Consider the following 15,623-nt stretch of genomic DNA (forward strand, 5'->3'; position numbering starts at 1 on the left):
GTAGCTGGGTCAGAGTAGGTATTATTAACATATCTACCTGTATGTGATGAGTAGCTGGGTCAGAGTAGGTATTATTAACATATCTACCTGTATGTGATGAGTAGCTGGGTCAGAGTAGGTATTATTAACATATCTACCTGTATGTGATGAGTAGCTGGGTCAGAGTAGGTATTATTAACATATCTACCTGTATGTGATGAGTAGCTGGGTCAGAGTAGGTATTATTAACATTTCTACCTGTATGTGATGCGTAGCTGGGTCAGGTCAGAGTAGGTATTATTAACATATCTACCTGTATGTGATGCGTAGCTGGGTCAGAGTAGGTATTATTAACATATCTACCTGTATGTGATGAGTAGCTGGGTCACGTCAGAGTAGGTATTATTAACATATCTACCTGTATGTGATGAGTAGCTGGGTCAGAGTAGGTATTATTAACATATCTACCTGTATGTGATGCGTAGCTGGGTCACGTCAGAGTAGGTATTATTAACATATCTACCTGTATGTGATGAGTAGCTGGGTCAGAGTAGGTATTATTAACATATCTACCTGTATGTGATGTGTAGCTGGGTCACGTCAGAGTAGGTATTATTAACATATCTACCTGTATGTGATGAGTAGCTGGGTCAGAGTAGGTATTATTAACATATCTACCTGTATGTGATGCGTAGCTGGGTCAGAGTAGGTATTATTAACATATCTACCTGTATGTGATGAGTAGCTGGGTCAGAGTAGGTATTATTAACATATATACCTGTATGTGATGCGTAGCTGGGTCAGAGTAGGTATTATTAACATATCTACCTGTATGTGATGCGTAGCTGGGTCACGTCAGAGTAGGTATTATTAACATATCTACCTGTATGTGATGCGTAGCTGGGTCAGAGTAGGTATTATTAACATATCTACCTGTATGTGATGCGTAGCTGGGTCAGAGTAGGTATTATTAACATATCTACCTGTATGTGATGCGTAGCTGGGTCAGAGTAGGTATTATTAACATATCTACCTGTATGTGATGCGTAGCTGGGTCAGAGTAGGTATTATTAACATATCTACCTGTATGTGATGAGTAGCTGGGTCACGTCAGAGTAGGTATTATTAACATATCTACCTGTATGTGATGCGTAGCTGGGTCAGAGTAGGTATTATTAACATATCTACCTGTATGTGATGAGTAGCTGGGTCACGTCAGAGTAGGTATTATTAACATATCTACCTGTATGTGATGAGTAGCTGGGTCACGTCAGAGTAGGTATTATTAACATATCTACCTGTATGTGATGCGTAGCTGGGTCAGAGTAGGTATTATTAACATATCTACCTGTATGTGATGAGTAGCTGGGTCACGTCAGAGTAGATATTATTAACATATCTACCTGTATGTGATGCGTAGCTGGGTCAGAGTAGGTATTATTAACATATCTACCTATATGTGATGAGTAGCTGGGTCAGGTCAGAGTAGGTATTATTAACATATCTACCTGTATGTGATGAGTAGCTGGGTCAGAGTAGGTATTATTAACATATATACCTGTATGTGATGAGTAGCTGGGTCAGAGTAGGTATTATTAACATATCTACCTGTATGTGATGAGTAGCTGGGTCAGAGTAGGTATTATTAACACACTCTACCTGTATGTGATGTGTAGCTGGGTCAGGTCAGAGTAGGTATTATTAACATATCTACCTGTATGTGATGAGTAGCTGGGTCAGGTCAGAGTAGGTATTATTAACATATCTACCTGTATGTGATGAGTAGCTGGGTCAGAGTAGGTATTATTAACATATCTACCTGTATGTGAATTGTAGCTGGGTCAGGTCAGAGTAGGTATTATTAACATATCTACCTGTATGTGATGAGTAGCTGGGTCAGAGTAGGTATTATTAACATATCTACCTGTATGTGATGCGTAGCTGGGTCAGAGTAGGTATTATTAACATATCTACCTGTATGTGATGAGTAGCTGGGTCAGAGTAGGTATTATTAACATATCTACCTGTATGTGATGAGTAGCTGGGTCAGAGTAGGTATTATTAACATATCTACCTGTATGTGATGAGTAGCTGGGTCACGTCAGAGTAGGTATTATTAACATATCTACCTGTATGTGATGAGTAGCTGGGTCAGAGTAGGTATTATTAACATATCTACCTGTATGTGATGAGTAGCTGGGTCAGAGTAGGTATTATTAACATATATACCTGTATGTGATGAGTAGCTGGGTCAGAGTAGGTATTATTAACATATCTACCTGTATGTGATGCGTAGCTGGGTCACGTCAGAGTAGGTATTATTAACATATCTACCTGTATGTGATGAGTAGCTGGGTCACGTCAGAGTAGGTATTATTAACATATCTACCTGTATGTGATGCGTAGCTGGGTCACGTCAGAGTAGGTATTATTAACATATCTACCTGTATGTGATGAGTAGCTGGGTCACGTCAGAGTAGGTATTATTAACATATCTACCTGTATGTGATGCGTAGCTGGGTCACGTCAGAGTAGGTATTATTAACATATCTACCTGTATGTGATGAGTAGCTGGGTCAGGTCAGAGTAGGTATTATTAACATATCTACCTGTATGTGATGAGTAGCTGGGTCACGTCAGAGTAGGTATTATTAACATATCTACCTGTATGTGATGAGTAGCTGGGTCAGAGTAGGTATTATTAACATATCTACCTGTATGTGATGCGTAGCTGGGTCAGAGTAGGTATTATTAACATATCTACCTGTATGTGATGAGTAGCTGGGTCACGTCAGAGTAGGTATTATTAACATATCTACCTGTATGTGATGAGTAGCTGGGTCACGTCAGAGTAGGTATTATTAACATATCTACCTGTATGTGATGAGTAGCTGGGTCAGGTCAGAGTAGGTATTATTAACATATCTACCTGTATGTGATGAGTAGCTGGGTCACGTCAGAGTAGGTATTATTAACATATCTACCTGTATGTGATGAGTAGCTGGGTCAGAGTAGGTATTATTAACATATCTACCTGTATGTGATGAGTAGCTGGGTCACGTCAGAGTAGGTATTATTAACATATCTACCTGTATGTGATGAGTAGCTGGGTCAGAGTAGGTATTATTAACATATCTACCTGTATGTGATGCGTAGCTGGGTCAGAGTAGGTATTATTAACATATCTACCTGTATGTGATGAGTAGCTGGGTCAGAGTAGGTATTATTAACATATCTACCTGTATGTGATGAGTAGCTGGGTCACGTCAGAGTAGGTATTATTAACATATCTACCTGTATGTGATGAGTAGCTGGGTCAGAGTAGGTATTATTAACATATCTACCTGTATGTGATGCGTAGCTGGGTCACGTCAGAGTAGGTATTATTAACATATCTACCTGTATGTGATGAGTAGCTGGGTCACGTCAGAGTAGGTATTATTAACATATCTACCTGTATGTGATGCGTAGCTGGGTCACGTCAGAGTAGGTATTATTAACATATCTACCTGTATGTGATGCGTAGCTGGGTCACGTCAGAGTAGGTATTATTAACATATCTACCTGTATGTGATGAGTAGCTGGGTCACGTCAGAGTAGGTATTATTAACATATCTACCTGTATGTGATGAGTAGCTGGGTCAGAGTAGGTATTATTAACATATCTACCTGTATGTGATGCGTAGCTGGGTCACGTCAGAGTAGGTATTATTAACATATCTACCTGTATGTGATGAGTAGCTGGGTCAGAGTAGGTATTATTAACATATCTACCTGTATGTGATGTGTAGCTGGGTCACGTCAGAGTAGGTATTATTAACATATCTACCTGTATGTGATGAGTAGCTGGGTCAGAGTAGGTATTATTAACATATCTACCTGTATGTGATGCGTAGCTGGGTCAGAGTAGGTATTATTAACATATCTACCTGTATGTGATGAGTAGCTGGGTCAGAGTAGGTATTATTAACATATATACCTGTATGTGATGCGTAGCTGGGTCAGAGTAGGTATTATTAACATATCTACCTGTATGTGATGCGTAGCTGGGTCACGTCAGAGTAGGTATTATTAACATATCTACCTGTATGTGATGCGTAGCTGGGTCAGAGTAGGTATTATTAACATATCTACCTGTATGTGATGCGTAGCTGGGTCAGAGTAGGTATTATTAACATATCTACCTGTATGTGATGCGTAGCTGGGTCAGAGTAGGTATTATTAACATATCTACCTGTATGTGATGCGTAGCTGGGTCAGAGTAGGTATTATTAACATATCTACCTGTATGTGATGAGTAGCTGGGTCAGAGTAGGTATTATTAACATATCTACCTGTATGTGATGCGTAGCTGGGTCACGTCAGAGTAGGTATTATTAACATATCTACCTGTATGTGATGCGTAGCTGGGTCACGTCAGAGTAGGTATTACTCAGTTTCTCCAGGGACTCCTTTCCCGAACACAGCCCCTCAGGCACCCCTCTGACTGCCCTGGACAGGCTTGTGTTGCCCCCCTGCTCCGCTGCTGCTTTCGTCATTTCTTTCGCCATCCTCAGAGCCCGGCCGTAGTTCAGCGTGCAGTTGAACGCCGTTTCCCAGAATTCCTCAGTGAGCGGGTTGGAGTAGGGGTCTATGTTTAGGAGGTAACGCTGGAGACCGGGGATCTCAGCACGTTTCAGACCGAATCCCAGGGTACCACCCAGCAATGAACTCACCTGGACACAGAAAACACCCAACATATCAGGGAACACCGCTTTCGAATAACAATGGTCACTCTGCTGACTCTAATTCTATGGTCCCTGTGACCCCTAGTTGACCCCTCACCCCAGGCTGGTTGATGAGTGCAGAGGTGACCCAGGCCTCGCTGGCGATCCAGGTGCGGTTGGTGACGTTGTGTTGGATCAGCTCCTGGATCAGAGGGCTCAGGTCCACATCAGAGGAGAACACCACAATGATTTTAGCTGTCGACTCCACCACCGTCGCCACAATACGCTGGATGTCCTCTGGAGATCTCACCTGCACAGGACAGGAAACAGTATGGAGGACAGGGTTCCAAAACTTTATTAACTTGTTTATGGTACAAGCAAATTGATGTAGAGAAATTGAGGGAAATAGATGGAAGAAGAGAGAGAAGAAGAGAGAGAAGAAGAGAGGCAGAAACAGAGAGAGACACTGAGGGCTGTGATGTAATGGAAACAGTAACCGGTCACCTTGGGCAGGGTCTCAGAGAAAGAGATGCAGACCCCAGCCTCCTCCACCTGTTCCTTGAAGGCCTTGATGCCATACTTCCCATAGTCATCGTCCGCGGCGATGGTTCCCACCCAGGACCAGCCGAAGTGCAGCACCAGGCGGGCCATTGCCTCAGACTGGTAGACATCGTTAGGGATGGTCCTCAGAAAGGTGGGAAACTGGAACTTACTGTCCAACACAGAGCAGGACGACGAGTAACTCACCTAGAGACGAGGAGAGAAGGATGAGAGAGGGAGGAGAGAGGGAGAGGAGAGGAAGAGGAAGGAGAGAAGGAGGGAGGGAGGGAGGGAGGGAGGGAGGGAGGGAGGGAGGGAGGGAGGGAGGGAGGGAGGGAGGGAGGGAGGGAGGGAGGGAGGGAGGGAGGGAGGGAGGGAGGGAGGGAGGGAGGGAGGAGAGAGGGAGAGGAGAGAGGAGAGAGGGAGGAGAGAGAGGGAGGAGAGAGGGAGGAGGGAGGGACAGGGAGAGAGAGGGAGAGGAGAGGAAGGAGAGAGGGGGGAGGGAGGAGAGAGGGAGAGAGGGATAGGAGAGAGGGAGAAAGGGAGAGGACAGAGGGAGAGAGAGGGAGGAGAGTGGGAAAGAGGGAGGAAGGAGAGAGGGAGAGGAGGGAGGGAGGAGAGAGAGGGAGGAGAGAGGGAGGAGAGAGAGGAGAGAGGGAGAAGAGAGGGTGAGAGAGGGAGGAGAGAGGGAGAAGAGAGGGTGAGAGAGGGAGGAGCGAGGGAGGAAAATGTCCACTGGATTAGGCCACACCGCACCTAGATAGATATAGGAGCTGCAGTGAAGAGGAGAGTCCATGTACTGATATGTAGATAGACAGAGATACCTGGGGGAAATAGTAGAGTCCCAGTATGCGTGCAGTGGCAATGGACAGGTCTGACCCCCCAGCCCCCACTAGAGCGGCCAGGGGCGCCCCTGTGCCACAGCGGTAGTTGGGCACGGCCTCTTCCTGCCCCGTCAGGTAGGTGAGGGTGCCCTCCACAGCCTTGGAGATGGTGAAACAGGAGTCGTAGATGACATAGCCCAGGTCTGTATCAGGGAGGAGGTCTGACCGCTTGTTGATCTCATCAATGGCGAAGAGCATTGTCTGAGTCCAACGGAACGTCCGGAAGTTAAACCTGGATGAGAAGTGATGATGATGACGGTGACGATGATGATGGGAAATAGCTAGAAATAGTAACAGTAGTAGAATCCTGACATTACTGTTAACCCATCTTGATTAGTGTTGTATCTGCAATATATTATAAAATGTAGTGAAGTTGCATTACATCGCCACTAGAGGGCGACATAAGATCACAATATTGGTGGAATGACAACAAGCCCAGATCATCATAATATAGTTTATTGGCTAATATAGGAGCAGCTCAGATCTAGGGGGCTGGAGAGAGAGTTTAGGGATGATGGTGATTGTTGAGTCACCGATTGGATGAGGGAGCAGGACCTTGAAGGGAGGAGGAGGGGGTGACTCAGTAGAGAAGCAACTCCCAGAATATTCTGGTTCTAAATTCCATTCACATAATATTTGAAATACAACAGGGCTAATTTATTCTAATTTCGAAAATGTTCCCACATTCACACCGTCACTCTCTCCACCTCTCAATCCAGTTTAACTGCCTTAAACTCCTGAGTAATATAATGTAATTGTATCCCATGACACTAAATATTGACCGGTACTCACCCCTCGCATCCCAGGGACAGCGGCACCGAGGAGCTGCTGGAATTGGCTGAGGCGATGCGGCGGTGAACGGGAAACATCCCTCCCATGACAACCTTTTTCTTCTCCACGTTCCTGTAGCCGTTCAGGTTAAACTTGGCCTTCAGTTTACAGCTGGGCTCCGCCGAGATGGACGCGTAAAAGTGGAGAAAAGCACATAATCCACACAGTAACCGGTATTTCCAATTGAATCCAGTATTATCCATGATGTGAACGTGTGGTATAAAGTAGCTTGTTCACAGTGTCGGGCTCTGAAGAAACAGTATCAGTACAGACAGGTGCTTCTGACTAATCTCAGGGGATGATTATCGGCAGTGTTGCAACAACACAATTTGACAAAACAGCCTCCTCATGGAGACATGCGATAAGTAAAAGGGCTGTTGAGGTTCATAGATTATGAACATTATTGACTGTAATAAATCCATGAAAATAATTACATTTAATTTGTGTAATAAAAATAATAACTAAGAATTGAGCAGATTATAGGCCTAGGGGATATATGCGCCTTAGTGTTTTAATATATATTGTGTCGCTTGCATTACTTTATAATAGCCTATAGGGTTTTGCATTCTTGACCTTCTAATCAAAATGATAAAGTTATAAATTAAGGACACACGACAGTAGAAGTGTAGGCTAAATAACCTTGTGTAAAGTGCGATGCGTAATTAACAGTTAGCGAATTCAAAATAAAGTACCAATTAATTATCTGGCATGTGATTGTCTGTCTGTATTCATGTTAACGACATAACACAAAGCGCCACGGGCTCTGATTTAATTGGCAGTAGCATGTGGCGATCTGCACTGGAGATGCGGATGAGCGCTCACGGGACATTGGCCTTAATGCTCAGTAATTACCTCGGCATACTGTATCGTTTATGCCGAAGCGTCCTCTGGGTCTCTCGCTGTAGTGAGTCTGAGCTTGTCGACACTTGTCCTTCGATCATCGGGGAGAGGAACACCTGAACCCCCGCAGTGGAGAGACAGTATCGCTGGCGGTGTTCAGTTTGCACAAACAGGTGGCTTCTCGATTTGACACTTTAAACCTACTGAAACACAAATGTATAATTTATTGAAATAAAACGCACACCATTATAATACATATTTAATGAAGTAGGCTTACATAGGCAGGGCATGTTTCTCTGTCCTGAAAATGTAATAATAAATAAATAAATAAATAAACAACATTCAAACCAACAGTCTCAGAACAGAAGCAGTTGGGTTCTGAAGAGCAGGGACAGTGCCAGAACAGAAGCAGTTGGGTTCTGAAGAGCAGGGACAGAGCCAGAACAGAAGCAGTTGGGTTCTGAAGAGCAGGGACAGAGCCAGAACAGAAGCAGTTGGGTTCTGAAGAGCAGGGACAGAGCCAGAACAGAAGCAGTTGGGTTCTGAAGAGCAGGGACAGAGCCAGAACAGAAGCAGTTGGATATGCAGATATGGGTTCTACATTTTAAAATACATTACAAATATAGTTTATTTATTGCCCTATCGTGATGGAACGGTCCCCAACCCTATACCCTAGCCACATGAGACGCATTCAGTAAGAAGAAGTCCTTATCTGTTTTCATGGGCCTACTCTAAGTAGCTGATAGGCAGACAAAACAGAAAGATAAACGCAGTCAGAGATCTACTAGAGCAGCAGCGCTCCCTCAAGATTCTGAGCCTGACTCAAGATTCTGAGCCTGCCTCAAGATTCTGAGCCTCCCTCAAGATTCTGAGCCTGACTCAAGATTCTGAGCCTCCCTCAAGATTCTGAGCCTGACTCAAGATTCTGAGCCTGACTCAAGATTCTGAGCCTCTCTGAGCCTGACTCAAGATTCTGAGCCTGCCTCAAGATTCTGAGCCTGACTCAAGATTCTGAGCCTCCCTCAAGATTCTGAGCCCGACTCAAGATTCTGAGCCCGCCTCAAGATTCTGAGCCCGACTCAAGATTCTGCGCCTCCCTCAAGATTCTGAGCCCGCCTCAAGATTCTGAGCCTGACTCAAGATTCTGAGCCTCCCTCAAGATTCTGAGTCTGCCTCAAGATTCTGAGCCTGCCTCAAGATTCTGAGCCTGCATCAAGATTCTGAGCCTGCCTCAAGATTCTGAGCCGGACTCAAGATTCTGAGCCGGACTCAAGATTCTGAGCCTGCCTCAAGATTCTGAGCCTGACTCAAGATTCTGAGCCTGCCTCAAGATTCTGAGCCTGCATCAAGATTCTGAGCCTCCCTCAAGATTCTGAGCCGGACTCAAGATTCTGAGCCTCCCTCAAGATTCTGAGCCTCCCTCAAGATTCTGAGCCTGCCTCAAGATTCTGAGCCGGACTCAAGATTCTGAGCCTCTCTCAAGATTCTGAGCCTCCCTCAAGATTCTGAGCCGGACTCAAGATTCTGAGCCTGCCTCAAGCCAAAGCCCCCAGATGGGAGAGCATAATACACAAGGAATTTCTCCAAGCTGCTAATGAAAACCTTGATGACCTTGTACCTAGCCGAGAGGGGACAAATTATTGTGGCCCTGGTGGCTGCACAGAGATTCTTGGGAAAATGGTCACAACAGCATGTGAGTGTTTCAGGGTAGGGGGGTGTATCTGAGAACCATCAGCTAGAACTTGACATTGGTTAATCAAATCTTCCATTCTTGGTCAGTGTTGCATGCCTTCTCACACAGCTACAACTGTATATGCATTCACACATGAAGTCTTGAGTTGGGCTCAGGGATGGAACAACTGTTGAACGTCTGAGCTTGTGGTTGTTTGTGGTGGGAGAGGAGTCGAGTGTGTAATTGTGTGTGTGTGGTGTGTGTGTGTGTGTGTGTGTGTGTGTGTGTGTGTGTGTGTGTGTGTGTGTGTGTGTGTGTGTGTGTGTGTGTGTGTGTGTCCCACATCTGTTGCTATGGGGTAATGATGTTAGAGACAATACAGGATGAATCACAATCATTGTTTGCTAAAATAATTGCTTGCCAAAACTGTAATTTTTGTAAATGGCAATCCTGGTTATAGCTAACAATCCTTCTCATGACCTGCCTACATTATTACAAATATTATTTGTTAATTGTACAAATTAAGATACACAATATTTTTCAATAACGATATAATTCAAATCAAGGTGAGGGTGATAGAAATGCTTTTGACGGTTGATCTGCTTCTGTTCTGTGGGTTTCACTGTGTGCTCTTTTCCAAGGATGGGTCCCGGTCTCTCAGGGGCCCTGGGTTCCGGGCGGGAGAGGGGTGGTCTGCCGGTCACTGGGATGACAACCCAACTTAACGGGTGGAATAGTAGAGAACAATTGTTGGAGGTTTATTTAGTAGCAATGCAAATATCATGGTACAGCTATATGGACACTCAAACACTACAGTACCTTTTTATTGGTAAGTTTACAAACATATATTATGATAAACAGAGTTAAAATGTTTATCTCTTTATGGTAAATGGTGAAATAGGTATAGCCAGTTATAATTGTAATGGCCTAGCAGATAATAAGAAAAGACGATCAGTATTTACCTGGCTCAAAGAGAAGGAATATAATATCTATCGTTTACAGGAAACTCATTAAACAATTTAATATGAAGTTTGGTGGGAAATGGACTGGGGGGAACAAAATATACTTCTCCCATGGACTAAGAAACTCAAAAGGGGTGATGATATCAATTCATAATTTTGATCTGAATGTGAAAATTGTCCAAACAGATCCACAAGGTAGATGGATGATTTTAAATATGTTATTGGACCATAAACAAGTTGAGGTGACTATACTGCTTGGTGTAACCCTGGATTGTAAACTGTCATGGTCATAACATATTGATAGCTAAAATGGGGAGAAATATGTCCATAATAAAGCGTTGCTCTGCCTTCTTAACACTATCAACAAAGCAGGTCCTACAGGCCCTAGTTTTAGCGCACCTGAATACTGTTCAGTCGTGTGATCAGGTGCCATAAAGAGGGACTTAGGAAAATTACAATTGGCTCAGAACAAGGCAGCACGGCTGGCCCTTGTTACACAGGTACACAGGGAAATAACAATGATATGCATGCTAATCTGTCATGGCTCAAAGTGGGAGAGAGATTGACTTCATCACTACTTGTTTTTTGTAAGAAGTGTTGACAAGCTGAATGTACCGAGCTGTCTGTTTAAACGACTAGCACACAGCTCAGACACCCATGCATACCCCACAAGACATGCCACCAGAGGTCTGTTTAAACTACTAGCACACAGCTCAGACACCCATGTATACCCCACAAGACATGCCACCAGAGGTCTGTTTAAACTACTAGCACACAGCTCAGACACCCATCCATACCCCACAAGACATGCCACCAGAGGTCTCTTCACAAGTCCGCAAGTCCAGAACAGACTATGGGAGGCGCATAGTACTACATAGAGCCATGATTACATGGAACTCTATTCCACATCAGATAATTGATGCAAACAGTAGAATCAGATTTTCTTTAAAACAGGTAAAAATATACCTTATGGAACAACAGGGACTGTGAAGAGACACAGACACACGCACACGTTGTAATATTGTTGTATGGTGGTATTACACATTTTGTATTGTAGATATGTAGTGGTGTAATAATGTTATTTGATGTACTGTTTTATTGTTTTATATGTAATGTAAGTGCCTTAATGTGTTTGGACCCCAGGAAGAGTAGCTGCTGCCTTGGCAACAGCTAATGAGGATCCATAATAAATACAAAAACACAACAAAAAAATATGGCTCATTAAATCAATACGATCCAAATAATGATGATCCACGCTGCTTTGAACATACAGTGAGGGAAAAAAGTATTTGATCCCCTGCTGATTTTGTACGTTTGCCCACTGACAAAGAAATGAACAGTCTATCATTTTAATGGTAGGTTTATTTGAACAGTGAGAGACAGAATAACAACAAAAAAATCCAGAAAAACGCATGACAAAAATGTTATAAATTGATTTGCATTTTAATGACGGAAATAAGTATTTGACCCCCTCTCAATCAGAAAGATTTCTGGCTCCCAGGTATCTTTTATACAGGTAACGAGCTGAGATTAGGAGCACACTCTTAAAGGGAGTGCTCCTAATCTCAGCTTGTTACCTGTATAAAAGACACCTGTCCACAGAAGCAATCAATCAATCAGATTCCAAACTCTCCACCATGGCCAAGACCAAAGAGCTCTCAAAGGATGTCAGGGACAAGATTGTAGACCTACACAAGGCTGGAATGGGCTACAAGACCATCGCCAAGCAGCTTGTTGAGAAGGTGAGAACAGTTGGTGCGATTATTCGCAAATGGAAGAAACACAAAAGAACTGTCAATCTCCCTCGGCCTGGGGCTCCATGCAAGATCTCACCTCGTGGAGTTGCAATGATCATGAGAACGGTGAGGAATCAGCCCAGAACTACACGGGAGGATCTTGTCAATGATCTCAAGGCAGCTGGGACCATAGTCACCAAGAAAACAATTGGTAACACACTACGCAGTGAAGGACTGAAATCCTGCAGCGCCCGCAAGGTCCCCCTGCTCAAGAAAGCACATATACATGCCCGTCTGAAGTTTGCCAATGAATATCTGAATGATTCAGAGGACAACTGGGTGAAAGTGTTGTGGTCAGATGAGACCAAAATGGAGCTCTTTGGCATCAACTCAACTCGCCGTGTTTGGAGGAGGAGGAATGCTGCCTATGACCCCAAGAACACCATCCCCACCGTCAAACATGGAGGTCGAAACATTATGCTTTGGGGGTGTTTTTCTGCTAAGGGGACAGGACAACTTCACCGCATCAAAGGGACAATGGACGGGGCCATGTACCGTCAAATCTTGGGTGAGAACCTCCTTCCCTCAGCCAGGGCATTGAAAATGGGTCGTGGATGGATATTCCAGCATGACAATGACCCAAAACACACGGCCAAGGCAACAAAGGAGTGGCTCAAGAAGAAGCACATTAAGTGGCCTAGCCAGTCTCCAGACCTTAATCCCATAGAAAATCTGTGGAGGGAGCTGAAGGTTCGAGTTGCCAAACGTCAGCCTCGAAACCTTAATGACTTGGAGAAGATCTGCAAAGAGGAGTGGGACAAAATCCCTCCTGAGATGTGTGCAAACCTGGTGGCCAACTACAAGAAACATCTGACCTCTGTGATTGCCAACAAGGGTTTTGCCACCAAGTACTAAGTCATGTTTTGCAGAGGGGGTCAAATACTTATTTCCCTCATTAAAATGCAAATCATTTTATAACATTTTTGACATGCGTTTTTCTGGATTTTTGTTGTTGTTATTCTGTCTCTCACTGTTCAAATAAACCTACCATTAAAATTATAGACTGATCATTTCTTTGTCAGTGGGCAAACGTACAAAATCAGCAGGGGATCAAATACTTTTTTCCCTCACTGTATATATATATATAATAAATGATCAAACCTACAAGCAATACAAGACTCTATTATTATGGTGGGAGATTATAATACGGTCTTAAATACCTCTATGGACCGTAAAGGAAATCACACTACAAACTATCATCCTTATGCACTTAAGGAAAATCACAAATATCATGGATATATTGGAACTAGTGCATTTATGGGGGCTTATATATCCCGACCTAGTGAGATATACATGGAGGAGGCTTAAATACCCCTGACCTAGTGAGATATACATGGAGGAGGCTTAAATACCCCTGACCTAGTGAGATATACATGGAGGAGACTTAAATACCCTGACCTAGTGAGATATACATGTAGGAGGCTTAAATACCCTGACCTAGTGAGATATACATGGAGGAGGTTTAATATCCTGACCTAGTGAGATATACATGGAGGTTTAATATCCCGACCTAGTGAGATATACATGGTTTAATATCCCGACCTAGTGAGATATACATGGAGGTTTAATATCCCGACCTAGTGAGATATACATGGAGGTTTAATATCCTGACCTAGTGAGATATGCATAGAGGAGGCTCAATCAAGCTAGTCGTCTTGACTACGTACTTTCTTATGTCATTCTCACTGGCACCAAAAGTTTATAAAGTGTTGATAGGGGACAGAATGCAGTCGGACCATCACATAATTGGCATATATATTACTCTTACAGAAGTTCCACGTGGGCGAGGATATTGTACATTTAATCAAAGCCTATTGGATAACTTGTTTTTAACTAGGGCAGAATAATTTATAACTGACTTTTTCCGACATAACATAGGTACAGCAGATCCCCTTATTGTATGGGACACTTTTAAAATGTGCCTTTAGAGGCCATGCAATTCAGTACTCATCTATAAAACAAAAGCAATTTAGGTCAAAAAAGTCCATATTAACGATACCAGAGGAACATAATAAGTTAGAGGAAAAAACAAAAGAAATGGATGAACTTATTCAAGAAAGATAAAGTGTAATATATTATAAAAATAAAGCAAAATGGATGGAATACGGGGGAAAATACACAAAATTATGTTTTAATCTTCAACATAGAAATGCTACCAAAAATAAATTTACTGAAACTTGTCACAAATGACAAAGTCACCCATGATTTCCCAAACGATATTTTGACAGATTAAGTAAAGTACTTTAAGCATGTGTTTTTGTTTGTCTCCTCTACACAAAGCAAATTGTATGGATTTTTTCTATTAATAATGTAAAATTAACAACCAAAAGACTCATGTGAAGGCCAAAATTACAGAGGAACTTCTTGATGCAACTAAAGCCTTTAGGTCTGGGAAAACTCCAGGGCTGGATGGCATACCAGTTGAGGTATAACCAACCTCGTTATTAGCACGTTTTAACCACTCCTATAAAAATGGTAGATTATCAGATACTCAACCAGGTCTGATTTCATTATTACTGAAACAGGATCCAAGTGGTGTATATATAAAGATCCAGTCCATTTAAAAAAAATGAAAAAAAGGCCCCTTACACTTCAGTGTTGTGATGAGAAAATTCTAGCAAAATGCATAGCGCATTGAATTAAAAAAAGGTATTGTCGGATATTATTCATTCTAATCAGACAGGTTTTTTTTTTTACATGGACGATACATTGGAGATAATATAAGACAAGTACTGGAAACAACAGAACACTATGAAAAATCAGGGAAACCAGGCCTGCTATTCATAGCTGAGTTTGAAAAGGCTTTTGATGACCTACGACTGGAATTTATATATAAAATGTCTGGAGTATTTATATTTTGGAGAATCTCTTATAAAATGGGTTAAAGTTATGTATAGTAACCCCAGGTGTAAAATAGTAAATAATGGCTACTTCTCAGAAAGTATTAAAACTGTCAAGAGGAGTAAAACAAGGTTGTCCACTATTGGCATATCTATTTATTATTGCCATCGAAATGTTAGCTGTTAAAATCAGATCCAACAATAATATTAAGGGGTTAGAAATCCAGGGCTTAAAAACAAAAGGTGTCATTGTAAGCTGATGATTTATGTTTTCTTTTAAATCCCCAATTATAATCCCTCCACAGCCTCAGAGGATCTAGATACCTGTTCTAACCTCTGGATTACAACCAAATTATGATGTGCACTTACTATATTACGTATTGGATCACTAAAAAAAATACAACTTTTACATTACTGAGTAGTTTACCAATAAAATGGTCTGACGGGGATGTGGATATACTCAGCATACATATCCCGAAAGAAAGACATTCTCACTACAATACATTTTCATAGAAAGTTAGCAACAAATAGATAAGATCTTACTACCATAGAAAGGAAAATATTTGTCTATTT

At 42.5% G+C, this 15,623-nt stretch overlaps 1 protein-coding gene across 1 annotated transcript in view; it reads right to left on the reverse strand.

Annotated features, from left to right (window-relative positions):
- The window catches only part of vmn2r1 (vomeronasal 2, receptor 1), a 17,512-nt gene extending 10,296 nt beyond the window's left edge, over nt 1-7,216 (reverse strand). Inside the window, exons 1-5 of the mRNA XM_045724827.2 lie at nt 6,902-7,216; nt 6,050-6,341; nt 5,190-5,432; nt 4,804-4,995; nt 4,369-4,694 (exon numbers count right to left, since the gene is read on the reverse strand). Of these exons, the coding sequence (XP_045580783.1) occupies nt 4,369-4,694; nt 4,804-4,995; nt 5,190-5,432; nt 6,050-6,341; nt 6,902-7,143 (1,295 nt within the window). The 5' untranslated portion in view covers nt 7,144-7,216. The remainder of the gene's footprint in view (nt 1-4,368; nt 4,695-4,803; nt 4,996-5,189; nt 5,433-6,049; nt 6,342-6,901) is intronic.
- Nucleotides 7,217-15,623: the final 8,407 nt, after the last annotated feature.

The sequence above is a fragment of the Salmo salar genome, chromosome 09, assembly GCF_965601325.2.
Source record: "Salmo salar chromosome 09, fSalSal1, whole genome shotgun sequence".
Lineage (NCBI taxonomy): Eukaryota > Metazoa > Chordata > Actinopteri > Salmoniformes > Salmonidae > Salmo > Salmo salar.